Source organism: Melanotaenia boesemani, chromosome 10 (assembly GCF_017639745.1).
Source record: "Melanotaenia boesemani isolate fMelBoe1 chromosome 10, fMelBoe1.pri, whole genome shotgun sequence".
Classification (NCBI taxonomy): Eukaryota; Metazoa; Chordata; class Actinopteri; order Atheriniformes; family Melanotaeniidae; genus Melanotaenia; species Melanotaenia boesemani.
The window spans coordinates 30,399,202-30,413,688 of NC_055691.1; the positions used below are offsets into that span (position 1 = coordinate 30,399,202).

At 38.5% G+C, this 14,487-nt stretch overlaps 2 protein-coding genes across 4 annotated transcripts; one reads left to right on the forward strand and one right to left on the reverse strand.

The window, feature by feature from the left end:
- On the reverse strand, positions 1 to 5,429 carry tmem263 (transmembrane protein 263). 2 transcript variants are annotated; one of them, XM_041996522.1, is made up of 3 exons: positions 5,251 to 5,429; positions 2,689 to 2,755; positions 1 to 1,060 (listed from the first exon to the last, which is right to left on the reverse strand). In XM_041996522.1, exons 2-3 carry the CDS (start codon positions 2,753 to 2,755, stop codon positions 762 to 764), a joined length of 366 nt encoding a protein of 121 aa, XP_041852456.1. In that variant the 5' UTR covers positions 5,251 to 5,429; the 3' UTR covers positions 1 to 761. The 2 variants fall into 2 exon arrangements, with proteins under 2 accessions (XP_041852456.1, XP_041852457.1); XM_041996523.1 differs by lacking the exon at positions 5,251 to 5,429 and adding an exon at positions 4,793 to 4,968.
- Positions 5,430 to 7,431: 2,002 nt separating this feature from the next.
- On the forward strand, positions 7,432 to 14,481 carry si:dkey-103i16.6 (uncharacterized protein LOC557125 homolog). 2 transcript variants are annotated; one of them, XM_041996520.1, is made up of 8 exons: positions 7,432 to 7,701; positions 11,821 to 12,028; positions 12,418 to 12,627; positions 12,730 to 12,962; positions 13,200 to 13,300; positions 13,389 to 13,550; positions 13,646 to 13,870; positions 14,048 to 14,481. In XM_041996520.1, the coding sequence occupies exons 2-8, from the start codon at positions 11,829 to 11,831 to the stop codon at positions 14,240 to 14,242; spliced, it is 1,326 nt and encodes a 441-aa protein (XP_041852454.1). In that variant the 5' UTR covers positions 7,432 to 7,701; positions 11,821 to 11,828; the 3' UTR covers positions 14,243 to 14,481. The 2 variants fall into 2 exon arrangements, with proteins under 2 accessions (XP_041852454.1, XP_041852455.1); XM_041996521.1 differs by having other exon boundaries at positions 13,646 to 13,858.
- The last annotated feature ends 6 nt before the right edge of the window (positions 14,482 to 14,487 follow it).

Below are 14,487 nucleotides of genomic sequence, written 5' to 3' on the forward strand. Positions count from 1 at the left end.
TCAGAAATAATTTTATTTAAAAGAAATTCTAGATATAAGAATGACGTTTCGAAAAGGTTTCAGACATTATAAACACTGCTAAAAACATACATTAGTTGGAAAAATATTCATTACAATCCACCTCACTTTCATACAGTAATTATTTACTGCAATAAAAAAAACTATGACGAGGGAGCTGCAATCCACTGAGTGGAGAAAATAACCACTAGATGGTGGTAACAGTTCAGAAATGTGTGTGCATGTGTGTGTGTTGGGGGGGGGGTATAGCCAGTTATATATCAGCCAGCAAATGTTGTGAATATTAAATTGGCCTTTTAATACCATTTCATTGACTGGACAGATTTCTCATTTGTGAAAAGATGAGACAAATTAAAGAATAATTGACAGAAATCATACTGTCACTTCTTCCAGTAACTGTGTCAAAAGTTTTCCAATCCCCCCAAAACATGTCGTTGTAATCTATAGATCATCACTGATTGTCTTGCAATGAAAATGAACTTCTGTCACAGGGATTTTTTTATCTGGTGTGTCTTCCTGTAACAGTGGAGTCTTTGTTGTGCTGTTTCATTATAAATCTTTGACTCCATTTCATCAGCATGGATTTATGATCAATAACAAAAAGATAAACTAAAGGGAGGAAAAGAACAGAACCAACATCAAAACATGTACACTGAACTTTGAGTCCTTTGTTGGTCTTTTCCAGCTCACAAATGCAAATGAAGACAAACATTGTGAGCTGTACATGTTCACGCTTCTTCCCTTCAGTCAGACTTGTCTTTCTTTTTGCCTCCCCCTGTGGGAACTCTGCTGACCACTGCAGAACCAACAGCAGTCACTCCTCCTGCAACAGCACACACTCCACCTTTAACCAGCCCCACTCCCACTGCAGGCACAGCGGCTACCGAGGTGACAGCAGTCTTGGTGAGGTCCAGACTCTTTCCTCCTATCCAGGTCACACCACCCACAGTAGCTCCCAAAGCTCCCTTTGTGGCTCCATACAAGCCCCCCGCCAACCTGCCGAACATGCCTGGTTGTACCTGTGGATGGTCCTTGTTGTTGTCTGGTTAAAAACACACACACACAAAAAAATTTTTTGCTTCAGTATATTAATGTTACATAAAAATAAATGCTTGAAATGCAATGGCTTCCACAGTAACCATGATTTATTAATAATTAGATTTATTTTTGGATTAATCAGTGATTGTTTAATCTGTTAACACCAAATTAATCTATTAACACATTTTTGACAGATCAATAAATTGTTAGTTTATGTTGGATAGTATAATTTGAAAGAAGTTATGGATTTATTTACATGAATCTTAATATATCATCACTGCACATAACATACACCTTTCCAACACTATGCTGAGTATCTGTAGAAATAAAAATCTGTAAGAATTAAACTCAAATCAAACCAGCCATACTCCCAAAGGATTTTCATTTATACACAACTGAGAAAACCCAAGGAATCCTTCTATTTGACAGGCTGTAAATATTTCATTTTTATTCTTTTGAAAACAAAACTTACATGAGCTAACCTAGTCCATAAACAATTTGATAAAACCTCTGTTACTACAAGCCTAATAATTGTTGAACAAAAATGTTCTATCTTTATATTGTTTTTACCTGGATGCCTTCAAGCTATTTTTTGCCTTAGTCTTTTTCCTTTCAATATAAACTAAAATGTACCCATTGTGGTGCTGGAGTCGGATTTTACAGCTAAAAGCACAAAGATTTAATTGAACGTATGGTCAGTTCTTGGAAGTTAAGTGTCTCAAGATAAATGACGTGTGGTGCAGATGCTTCACTACAGTTAAAACCATGTCAGTGGCAGGAAGAATGATCAATTCCTCTGCTAGTGTGAAGCATTTTGACTGAAAAGGTTATTTTAACCTTGAAGAAAACTCTACAAACTACTTCAGGTGAGTTTCGATGAGACGGATGCTGCTTTAGTAAAACAACTCCGCTATATACGACAGTTCAGTAGTTTATTTCTGAAGTAATTAAGTCTTTTCTTTGTGTTCAAGATGAAAAGTTCAAAAGTGGGGTTGGAACTTGTTTGGCTTCATACTGTCAGATGCTAATATTTTGAGACATACTGTTTTCTCTTCATTAACCACCATTTACCATTACCATGACTTGTTCATCACCTGGTTAATCCTAGGGCAAGATATGCCTCATCATATTTTCTTGTTGTTTTTTTAGGTAGTTGAATCTCTGTAGCTGATCATTTACTCATTGGCACGTTTACAAATTTGTCCATGTTTTGCTAACAGTGCAAAAGCTATCAATTTTATTTAGCTTTGCTGCCCCTAGCATTAGGGAATTCATTGTACCCCATCATAACATGACACACAGTTCTTATCATTCTGTGTGTGTTGTGTTTTACATATTAATAAATGTTCAAGTTCAGAATCTTATAAACATACACTGTAAATGTCACATATGTGTGTAGTCCTGTACAAAAACAGCCTAATTTCCCAGATCCATAAGACATTAACTTGATTTTATCTATCCTATCCCATTAAGAATTTTCTTTCCCAACATGTCTTTTAAACATTTGAAGCCAATCACTGTCAAAATCCTGATGTGACAAACTCAGATCTGTCTCCGTTCGGTCATCATTGGACTCAACTTACTGATTTCACTATCTAAAAATGTCTGCTTATCTTCTTTAAATGAGATTACCTGTAGGCACTGGCTCATCTTCTGGGTATGCAGACACGTCTTCAGGCACCTGCTCGGCCTGACTCATCTGAGAATAAATAACACACACACAATAGGTAACTGCATGAAAAGAGACAAATACTAGTGTTGCTGTCCAATAGGTCTTCCTTACCAGCAACCTTTCAGTATTTTTGTTTTAGTTTAACACCAGTAGAACAATTTCTACATGCTCTCATGTCTTGCAGAGTTGAGAACAAAAGTACAAACAACTAGTTGGATTTTCACTTTTTAAAACAGTTGTGGATATTTCACACTGGTAGAGGTATTTCAGAGGGGATAACAGGCTATGTGCTGCACAAGTCATCAGTAGCTTTTCTTCAAAACTGACAATAGAAATTTAGCTGGATGTCTGCAAACAGAGTGTGAATAAATTAAAGGTGCTTGCTTTGGGTGTGCTGCTGAAACTAAAACAAGGCAGACCTGTTCACAGTCTGCAGCTGAGCTGTACAACAGGTTAAAAACAAATGAGAGTCATTCAGAAGCATACAAACCAACCCGCCCTGTCAGTGACAAGGTTTTTTCTTGGAGAGAGGAAAAAAAGTCTAAATTTATATTACAATTAGACTTTGCAGAACCCTAAAACCAAATGAAAAGTTCAGTCCTTAAAGATAACTGTCTTAATATCTGAACACTTGTCAGTAAGATTATCAAGCTTTTCAGCAATTTTATAAAAAAGTAATATAAATAACTTTGGTTAAGAGTTAAAAGTTAATGGTGGTGCAGTGGCAAACTGTGTCCATCCATGTAATAACGGCTGCTAATTAATAAAAATCATAAATGTCATTTCTATCGGTAGTCTTCAAAAATAGTTATTCAAGCTTCCTGAAGGACATTTCAAAGCTCTTATATGGCTGTTGGCTGCCTTTTGCTCCATCTCCTGTCAAGATGATCCCACAGAATCAATAATGTTGAGGTCTGGGTTTTGGGAATGATCCATCATTGCATAAGACATGTTAAATTTCCTGTCCAGTTCTTGTTTAACCCTGCATACTTGTGCATTTTCTTTTTGTTTCCATTCATTAAATAATGGCTTCCTGAAAGCCACCCCGCCATGCAGCCCATTTCTGATGAGATTCTGGTGAATATCAAATGGATCAATGGAAAGCTCAGATGCATTTCTAGGGTCACATCTTTCACACACCCAGATGCTGTTTATCTGGTATAGACGGTGTCTGGTTGTTGTTTTGGCCTGCCAAATTTTCTTTTTTCCATAAACTTTTCCAGTTTCCTATTTATTTTTTAATCGGCACCCTAAAAACCATACTGATACATGCCAATGTTTTTGTAGCTTGTAGTGATTAATCTTGTTGGTGTTTAAACACTGACTTGTGCATGTCTGTTATCTTCTGCATTTTCAGTAAAATAATAAATTAGATGTCTTTACATCAGGCAGCTAGTCATAAAGTGCCTTAATAAATAATCTACGAAGGTGAGAAAGCAGCCAATATCCAAACAAAGGCTTTGAAATGCCCCCAGAAACCCGCAGAACTGATGTTTGAGATAAATTTTAAAGATTAAAACAAAATTCTGGATATTAGAAGCAAACTAGTGTTAAAATGAAGTGTGGTTTCAGAGTTTTGCACAGTAGTGTATTGTGTTTTTTTTCTCCTAGATACTTTGAGACAGCATCAGCCCCAATAATACAGTTTAGTCATGTTGTGGTGCCTCACACAACACATGACCTTGATAGCAAACGATGCAGAAATAGTCTTCTTGCCATCATCAACAAAACTAATATGTTGCATGTATGTTCCATTACACTGTATTTATTTGTGCGAAACCGGAAAACTAAAGCAGTTTTATTGGATCTGAAGCTACTGTTTATGTTTTAAAGGGGCTATTAGCATAACTGTTAACATTTGTAAGTCTTAATTTTAATAATAGCCACGGAGAAAGTGTGAACTCTGCTGGAAGCAAAGCCTTGTTTAGTCACAGTGTTTACAGAGAGGAAAAAATGGGGAAGAATTACATTGTAATCCAACGTTTTCAGCTGTGTTGATGTAAATAATAGTATTCGAGAAAAATAGTACAACGTAGCTAAAATACTGCATGCTAGGTAGCTTACCTACGGCATTGTTTGGAGGACATTTAGGTCTACTTATGCACGCGGAGATTAACATAAAGACCAGACAGTCCCAGATGTTTTGTTTAAACACCTTCTGCACAAACAAAGAAATAAATAAAAAATAAAGCTTTTGTAGCAACAATGGCTGTCCACTTTGTCGTATGTGGCTCAATCTGCTACAGTTCTTATCGTCACGCGCTTTTACATTAATTTGTACACGCTCGAGCGTCACTTTGCTCCTCAGCACCACTTTGAACGAGGTTTTAAACACGAATGGTCTGTATTTATTTAACGCTATCCCACCAAAACAAATGACTAACACGAATCTTTTTTAAAGCTACATATATAAAGGTAATGCGAGTCGGTTTTATTAAAAGTGACGCTCGTGGTTCTGGAGAAGTTTTCATGGCTGACTCCGTTACACAAACTGAATTCCAACTAGTGAATTTACCACTTACCTTCTTTACTGTTAGCTGGGAACCCGATCCACTGGCGTACAGTTTGTGTGTGGGACTAAAAACCGACTACCATAATTTTCTGCAGATCCCAAAACCCGTATTTTCGAAGCTGCTGATGGTAAAGCTGACTTGTGTTGACTGTTTTTTTGGGGAGGTCCTCAGTCTCCACCCATAAAAAGCACACAGCGGGACACAGTGTCCAGACTAGGCTTCCAAAAACAATATCCATCCGCGTAAATACTACCTCTGTTTAAAGAATAGCTACTATAGTAGTTTATGTCTATACATTTTATTTGTTTGATATTCTGATAATATATCAGACAGATAACACAATAAAAACAAATGTTTAATAAGGCCTTGTACCCGAGCCGTTGTTTCAGATTCATTCAAATAGGTACGTTGACGTTGTGACATCACGAGTAAAGAGAAATTATTATTTAATTAAGAAAACTTTTCCAATCATTTTTAGGTAAGCGATACACAACTCATCCCTTGATGTTTGGGTACCGTGCTCGCGCTGCTCGGAGGACTGATATGGGCCACAAACTGTCAATCAACTTTAGCGGGAGGGCATAAACAGATCTAGACACAGACGCATACGTTTATAATCGAGAGCCCCTCCCCCCCCTTCACCCACCCCTCCAAGAGGAAGTGACGTAGGGTTTTATTTAAACGAGTCTAAATCAAAGATCGTCTCTTTTCCCGACTGATGTTTCTCTTGAGTTTTTTTTAAAGAAATGTGATGTAGAGCTAGATTTCTTGATCAGTTTCTTCAGTTTCTCATAATCTCTGGCTCCAAGTTTCCTCCACAACAGATGGCTGCAAAGTATATTACACTTTCTACAAAAGATTTATAGAAGATATGCATCTCAATGCATACATCAAAGAGTCTTAGCTTCCTGAAGAAATAGTCTGTTTAAGCAAACAATATGATGTATTTGCTGTAAAAGGACAATTAATATAAAGCAAACAGAAGTAATATCAACTCTAAAACACATTTAGTCATGTTGAATGTCAAAACACAAGTTAGTAACCTGTAGAGGCTTCAAGGTTTATGACTCACAGGTCCATACCCTATCCCTCTCTGTTATGATTCTGCCCTGCCTTCTAATTCAATCCAGCATGTAGGACTAATAACAATAGCAGCTGTAGAAGTGGTAGTGATCGGCACCAACTGAGTGATTTTTTTTTTACATGAATTGCTGTCTTCTTATGTGATGATGAGAGGTGTGGCATGTGCAAACACAATTGTCCAAAGCTATTTCTAGGAACTTGACAAGAAGGAAACTGAACTTCTTTTCTTGGTTATTGGAAGAGAGTTTAACTTTTATCAGATAGGTTGCTTTAGTTCTAACTAATTTTCCAGGTAACAAGTTTCAGGCTCAGGAATTCTTGGAAAACTATTCACAATTGGAGGGTGGTTAAGATCACAGGTGTATCTCTGACTCGTTTTATATTTATGTGGGTTGTAAACAACTCAAGGTGACAATTAACAAAGTTGCTAGTTACAACTGAAGATGCCTTTTGGATGAGAGTTGAAGCAAAGTCAAGTTGCCTCCTTCTCATATTGTAAAGGTTTTCACTTACCCTTCTAGTTATAGAAAGCTCTGCAGGTATCTTATCTTATCTTATCTTATCTTATCTTGTCATCTTTTTCTGGTAAAATCCTTTTTAAAAAATCACATTGTAATCAAGAACAATATTCTTAAACTTCATAGAGGTTTTGCACCAGCAACTTTGGCCTCTACTGACACGATTCTGTTTGTGTCTATGAATGGGGAGTGCAGATTTTTTAAATTTCAAACGATCAACTTAAAACAAATTTTTATTTTATTTGGGTATTTATTTATTACTTTTAATATTTTATACCTGCTTTCAGCTTGGAGACAGAAGTTAAAGAGTCGGGGGAGGGGGGTGTTTTTTTTTTTTAGGTAATTAATGTTTGATGTGTAAAGGCTTACTTTGTTTTTAATATGCTTGAATTGAATTGTGCTTAATTTTTTTAAATCTTGTAAAGCACTTTGTAATGCCTTTGGTATGAAAAGGGATTTATAAATGAAGTTTGATTTGATTTAATTTAAATACTTGGTTTGAAAAGCAGACGCACATCACGTGACTCTGTCCCTGATTCCCGCCTGTATTCGTTATGGCTCGTTTAGTACCCGGAAACAGCAGCAGAGTGACGCCTCGCTTTGATAAAACGTTGCACTTCAGGCTGCATGTTGATTTTGGTACCTGTGTTTTTAGAGGAAGGAGACGTTTTTAATTCAAGTCAGTTCAGCACTGTCGACCTAACTACTGCATCTCATGTTGTAGAAGCGTAGATTTTAATGTAAGAGACGGTGAACGATTTTCCAGTTGGATGTTAAACATTCCCACTGTCTCAGCAAAGTCTGCCGTCGGTCGTCGTGCGTTCATCTTTCAGAAGCTCTGCAGCTGGGAAAGAGACAGGTAGCTAATGACAACACTCCTGATGAAAACCTTATTTAATGATTTAATAGTCAACATTACCAGTATATCCACTTTTTGGATGTATCACACAATGGCCCCGCATCAACTCAAGTGTTCCCTCCGCCCATTCTTATTTTATAATTTAATTTCGGCAATGAGGATTTTTTAAGGTAATTGAGCCAGATTCCTTTATTTGTTACTGCTGAGTTAACAAAAATATCCGCTTTCATCAAAGGTTAAATGTATATCGTGCATACTTTCGTATGTTCTTCTTGGTGCAGTTTGATACTTGAGAACTTATTTTGCTCATTTTGAGACCTCTGCAGTGCATGAGGAGGAAAGATTTTAGATGCCCCAAATTCATTCATTCATTCATTCATTCATTCATTCATTCATTCATTCATTCATTCATTCATTCACATAGCAAAAAACAGGAGTGTAATAACTGATATGACGCATTTCTATTATTATTAAGAAGTAAATAATAGTGTAGTGAATACTTCAAATCACAAATTTGTGGATAATACAGCAACATTTCATCTGCATTTAAAGTGCAAAAAAGTACAGCACCCAGCATTATGCTCAAATCGTGGAAAGTTTTGCAGCTATCAGTGAACCTCCTATATTTTACTGCACAGAAAAAATGGGGTTTGGTTAAAGAGCCCAGACCTGCTTTGATTTAGGAGAACTTTAAGAAGGTAAACTATAGTTATGGCACTTCTTGACTCTGACAGAAGTCATTCCACTGTAAAAGGCGCCTGATTGTCACCAGTTATTCAGTTGCAGAACTTTGTGAAGCACCACATCTGGAACCTGCTGGAACCAGGTGTACATAGTCTTCTCATTTGGTTCACACATGTGTGAACTAAGATAAAATTCATTGCTTTTTTTGTTATTTACATATACATATTATTCATATCAACAAATTGCTGCTAAATTAGCTTTGTTGTAAAACAGAAAACGTAATTATTTTTAGCAAATGCATGAAATAGATTTAATTTTATATATGGATGCATTTACTTGTATCAAAGACCGGTGGCTGTTATTTTTATTTAACATTGACTTTTCACTTAGAGTGGTATACACAACATATTCAAATAAAAAAAATCAACCCTATGACTCGTGAAACAACAAACTCTCATTCTTTACAGATTTATGTGTAATGACTCACAAGTTCCAGCAGGGGGCAGTGCAGCTTTACTTAAGCTCCTCTGCGAAGCCAGAGTCTGATGCAGGGGATGTTTCCACCCGTTTGGTTTCTGAATCCACCCAGCTCCTGTACAGTTAGGAAGTTAGACACATTTTAATCTTAAAACAAGCTTGAAATTAATCTTGATTATTTGTGTAATTGATAGATGTATAATTGACTTTCAGTAGATTATTTTCTTGACTAATCTGTGATATTTTGCTTCTAAAATGTGAGGATTCATCAAAAGTTCTTTCTCATATCTGTATAAATAAAGACAGATTTGGGCAGATTGTCAGACTAAACAAGAATTATGAAGACATCTTCATTTTTTCATGATGGATTATTTCAGTGTGTGAAATTCTTGGGATTTCAAACCAGCGCTTTTTCTCACCATCCATTTTTTTTTATTTACAGCTGCCTCTGTTGGAATGTCAGCATGTCAATTTGACATAAATTGTTAAAGGCGGGCTATGAGATCATGTACTTTTAGATGAGTTATTTTTAAATTGCTTTTGCTTTTTACGTGTGTACTCAAAGTATTTTTTTTTTTTAGCGGATCTGTTCCTAATTTAGCTTCAGTGGGTATTTGGAGTAGCAAGAGGACGAGCCACTACTTAGCCATCGACCCCCGGGGTAAATGTAGCTCCCTGCCACCCACCTTCCTCTCTGTGTGAGCAAACAGCGTACTAACACAAATTAGGACTCACCTCTTTGTGTCAATTGAGAGGCCAACAAAGATGCTACAGAGTGATATGTCATTAGTGAGCAGGTGGGGAGGGAGAACATAGAGCTGTTGCCTCTCCAACTAAGGACTGAAGAGGTTGCCATGACGACCATGCTGCCGGTTGCTGTCCCAGCATCGGGGGGCAGCAGAGATCAAAGTTGGCTTTCCTCAATTCTGCTGTTAGTGGAGGGTTAAATGTCGGGGTTGCAGGAGAAAAGCCCCTCATTAAACCAAATCGAGCCTCATTTTAAACACAACTGAGCTGCAAAGCAAAGATGTCAAGTTGAAGGTTTAACTTCTCAACTCTTAAGAAAGAAGTTGAACAGCAGTAACGTGTTTGATGATGTGGACTCAGACACAATACATGTAACAAATTACACTAATAATTCTTTTAAGAAGTAACTATTTTTCTTCTTAACCCAGCAACTTCTGTTTTCCTCCTGCATGTTGAAGATGCTGTTTTCACTTTGTCAACCAGGTCTTTGTTGTTTTTACACAAACTTTCTGTCCACCTCTTTTGGCTGGTGTTTAGTTCCTGATCTCAGCCTCTAGTATATTGGAAGGATTACAATTCATCCCACCAGCAGCGCTGAATTTTGGGCTGCTGGTGGGATAGGGAAGTTTAAATGGTGTTCACTGAAGTGTTTCTAGTGTTGTTGGACATCCATAATTAAATAACTGTACCTCCCCGTATGAGCAACCACAGTGCTGGTGGTCCGGTTATCGGACACACAGATTTTCGATCAGGGGAGAGCAAGTAGTGTGAAAGGCCAACTAGGGGAAGGGGAGGGAGGGGTTCTCAAATCCTTTTAAAGTCTTTTGTCATTTATACAGGGATTTATTTGTCATTAAAGAATAAGAATGACATCTGTGGCACATTTAGGCCCTTTATCTGATAAAAGGGGACATTCAAAACACAGAAAGGCAGTTTAATCTCATAAAAATAACTTTGTGTAGTTAAGTTTTTTTTTTAAAGGGACCACACCATCCTGATTTAGTTGGAGAAGTTCAACTTATTCAGTAGTGGCTGCACTGCGACAGGGTTGCGATCATGTTGAGGTGTTGTGTGCAGTTTCTTTGCACCATCTGTGAGAAACCTTAATAACTGGGCTGGTGATTTATTGCTTGTACTCAGCAGTGTCTTTTTGAGAGGAGACCAGACAAAAGGCGAGACCCTCGGTCTCCCACTGTTTTTAATAGTTCTGTAGGATGTGAAAGGGAAAAAAAATGGCAATGTGGGGGCTTCAGTCCTTTATGGAGGCAAAGTAAAATTAGTTTGAGTGGCTAAAATCAAAGCAGATTTTAGATGGTTGACAAAGGCCAGAATTTAGTTGGAAGTGTTTTAGCTTTTTTTTTCTTACTGTAAATGTTAATGTTGCCATGTAAAAGCTTTGAGAAACTGCACATTGCTGCTTTTCAGAGATGCCTCTCCTCCTTGAAGGTGCTTCTGCAGGAAAGCCTGTCTCGTCTCCCTGCTGCTCCCCAGCGAAGCAGCCATGTTTTATAGGTTGTAGCTCTTTTGTTTCCTCCTTTGCTGACTCTTGCTGATCACTCACACTCATTCCTCATGGAAGTTGTTTGAAAGCTTTGGAAGAGGCGCATCCCTCCTCCCTCTCACTCTCCTCTACTCCTCATCTTTATTGAATCCCGCCTACATATCATTTATCTATTCCCCCCAGCCTTTCCTCAGTCTGTGGGGCCATTAGGGGGCATCCTCTTTTCTCTCCCAGCTGGGTTTGTTGACTCACAGTCAATCCACGGTTCTCTTTCACCTCTGCCGCCCCTCTTTTTAACTCTCATCCCCCACCTCTTAGCTCTACGCTCTGCTTTCCCTGAACAGTAAAGCTGCCACAGCTGTGGACTGTATTAGCATAGCTCCTGAGGACCAGGAAGGGGGGCTAAATATATTGCAGCCATTACCTTTTGTTTAACTGTTGACAGTTTTAAAACATTTCAGCCTCCCTCTGAGGAGAAAAGAAAGCCGAGATGATTTCAATTTAACAGCTTTTTAAATGTGGGACACAGAAGGGGGAAACGAAATGAAAACCAAATCACTAAAAGTCCATGTCTAGTTAGTGCACAAAGAGAAGTTCTTGCTTTAAGTTGATTGTACAAATTAAATGAAACCTGAATAATAGCAGTGATTTGGTTTATTTTTTTTATTTTTATTTAGGCTGAATGATATTTATTTTACTGTTGCCAACAGGTGCTGGGATGAACAGGTCCAGGGTCTCCCAGCCTACAGTGACCAGGATAACTCGCAGCTCCAGCTCTCAGGCCAAGCACACCAACCCCACAGAGCCACAGGAATCTGTGCCGGGTCCATATAGAAAACAACGAAGAAAGCAAACAGATTCAGTTCTGGTTCAAGACCTCAGCCAGATGAGTGTCAGCGGACAGGTTTTTTCCCCAAGGTGAGCAGTGACTTAATACTGTGTGTAAAAAAAAAAAAAAAAGTGGAGGGAGAAGTGCATGTCTTTGCAGTTAAACATCTGAAAACCATTGTTTTGTCTGATTTAGCAGCTAGTAGGCAAGAGATGTCAGAATTGGAAAAAGCATATCAGCAAGTAAACTGATGCATCATTACATTCACTTTTTTTATTTTAATTTGTACAAATATAGTACGAATTGTAGACACCACTGGGAAAAAAAAGAATGGATTCATTCAAATATATCGTGATTGGTTTATCAAATGTAGTTCAGAAAAAAAGCAAAAACTTTGATTTAACATGTGGTTTGAACAGCTCTTTTTAGTTGAAACAACACGTCTCAAGATTTTTGGTTTCTTTTTTTCTTCCTGTAGCGAAGGAAAGATTTCCAGAGCTGGCAGTAATCCTGGGCAGGCCTCAGGGTCCACATCTGATCAGAGCAGACCATCTTCACGTGTTGGTAAGTCATCCTCTCGGGGGGGACTTGCCTCTGTGGCCCGGCTCGTGAAGCTGGGCCGCTGTAAGAACGTGGTGGTGGTGGCCGGAGCAGGAATCAGCACGGCCAGCGGCATCCCGGACTTCAGGTTGGTGTCTGTGGATTTGTGCTCCTCCACAACTTTGTCTTTTCAAAAATCCAACTTTTCCAAAAGGAACATCTCATTATCTCAGAACTTCCACTTTTTCAGAACTCCAGGAACTGGTCTCTATGCCAACTTGGAGAAATACAACATCCCTTACCCAGAAGCCATTTTCAACATTGACTACTTCTCCAGCGACCCACAGCCTTTCTTCTCCTTGGCCAAGGCTCTGTATCCTGGTGCTCACCGTCCCAACTACATTCACTACTTCATCCGCATGCTTCATCACAAAGGCCTGCTGCTCCGAATGTACACCCAGAACATTGATGGACTGGAGAAATGTAAGAACCAAGAACCCAGGTCACAATGAGCTTCAGAAAAATAGAGCACACATTTTTGTAACTGATTTTTTTCTGTTTCTATTTCTATTAAGATAATGGGTTGCAGCCCTGCTGTTATCTTATTAATTATGCTGATGGTTATAGTTTTTCTTATTTTGTCTGACTTACTGCTTCTTTACTGAAATTAATGACCTTGCTTGCTTTTAATGTCAAATTATTCTTTTACCATCTTCACAGTGTGTGGAATTCCAGATGAAAAGCTTGTGGAGGCGCACGGTAGCTTTGCCACAGCTTCCTGTCACCTGTGCTACACGCCATATCCTGCTGAAGAGGCTAAAGTATGTCCAGCTCCGATGTCCAAACCCAAACTCAGTACACTGGTTTTACTGTGATGTGACAGTAATATAGCTTGTTTTTGTCTCACAGCTTGCTATAATCCATGGCAGCATCCCCACATGCTCATTCTGCTCTGCAACTGTCAAACCAGATGTTGTGTTTTTTGGAGAGGACCTCCCTCAGAAGTATTTCCTCCACACAAAAGACTTCCCAAAAGCAGACCTGCTCATCATTATGGGCACATCTTTACAGGTAAACAAACATTTTTAAGACATCTTTGTGTAAAATAATATTTCCATAGAATATAATCCTGAACTCTGTAAAATTTGAACAAATGATTGTTTTAGATTGAGCCATTCGCTAGCTTGGTGAATACGGTGCGCTCCACGGTGCCACGTCTCCTCCTGAACCGGCATGCTGTGGGCTCCTTTGAGAGGATCCCGCTACGGAGGGGAGACCACATGGAGCTGGGTGATCTGGCGGATACCGTCAAGAGGTTTGCTGAAATGCTCGACTGGAACAGTGAGATCGAAGAGCTGATGAGGTCCCAGGAAACCTTGGTGGGTCCAGAGGTAATAAGTGCTTACAAGTTATTCACGTCTATTTATTTTTTATTTATTTATTTTTAATATTTTAATTTAAACAAAGAAGAAACTGCAAAAAAATAAATTTTTTAAATCTACAGTTAATGCATGGCGCTGTCTCGAGATGCTTTTCCTTTGCAGTCATGCATGATTTCCTCTCTGCAGAGCATCCCTGCATTAGTAAGCTGTCCTCTGTCAAAAAGCGGACAGACATCATGTCAGAGCAGAGCAGCATCAGAGCCTGGAGGCAACGTGGAAACCTCCAGGCTCAGACCAGGAGCTCAAAGAGCAGCTAGCAGCAGCGAGACAGACTCGGAAACGGACAGCAAAAGCTCTGTATCATCCAACACAAGCAACTGACTCTGCAGCCTCTTTATAATTCAAGAAGTTTGGGACAGTTTTGTCTCTCCTTACTTTACTTTAACTGTTCTGTAAACACACAGGATCTCTTCATCTAAAAGAGTATTGTGTTTGTGTTCATTTTAAATGGTTAAAAGTTCATAAAGAGGGGAGCCTCATCCAGAGCACTAGTGAATGTTTGTTTTTATGTTAAAGGCATATAAAATGTTCTGTATCAATAAAACTGTATTTTTAAGCAATATTTA

What these genes read in the sequence shown, in the direction of transcription:
- si:dkey-103i16.6 (XM_041996520.1), top strand. Translation starts at nt 11,829, where the DNA reads ATGAACAGGTCCAGGGTCTCCCAGCCTACAGTGACCAGGATAACTCGC. An exon ending in GGACAGGTTTTTTCCCCAAG is followed by an intron (nt 12,029 to 12,417) that starts GTGAGCAGTGAC and finishes TTCTTCCTGTAG; the next exon opens with CGAAGGAAAGATTTCCAGAG. An exon ending in AGCGGCATCCCGGACTTCAG is followed by an intron (nt 12,628 to 12,729) that starts GTTGGTGTCTGT and finishes CCACTTTTTCAG; the next exon opens with AACTCCAGGAACTGGTCTCT.
- tmem263 (XM_041996522.1), bottom strand. Translation starts at nt 2,755, where the DNA reads ATGAGTCAGGCCGAGCAGGTGCCTGAAGACGTGTCTGCATACCCAGAA. An exon ending in AGATGAGCCAGTGCCTACAG is followed by an intron (nt 1,061 to 2,688) that starts GTAATCTCATTT and finishes GTTTTTAACCAG; the next exon opens with ACAACAACAAGGACCATCCA.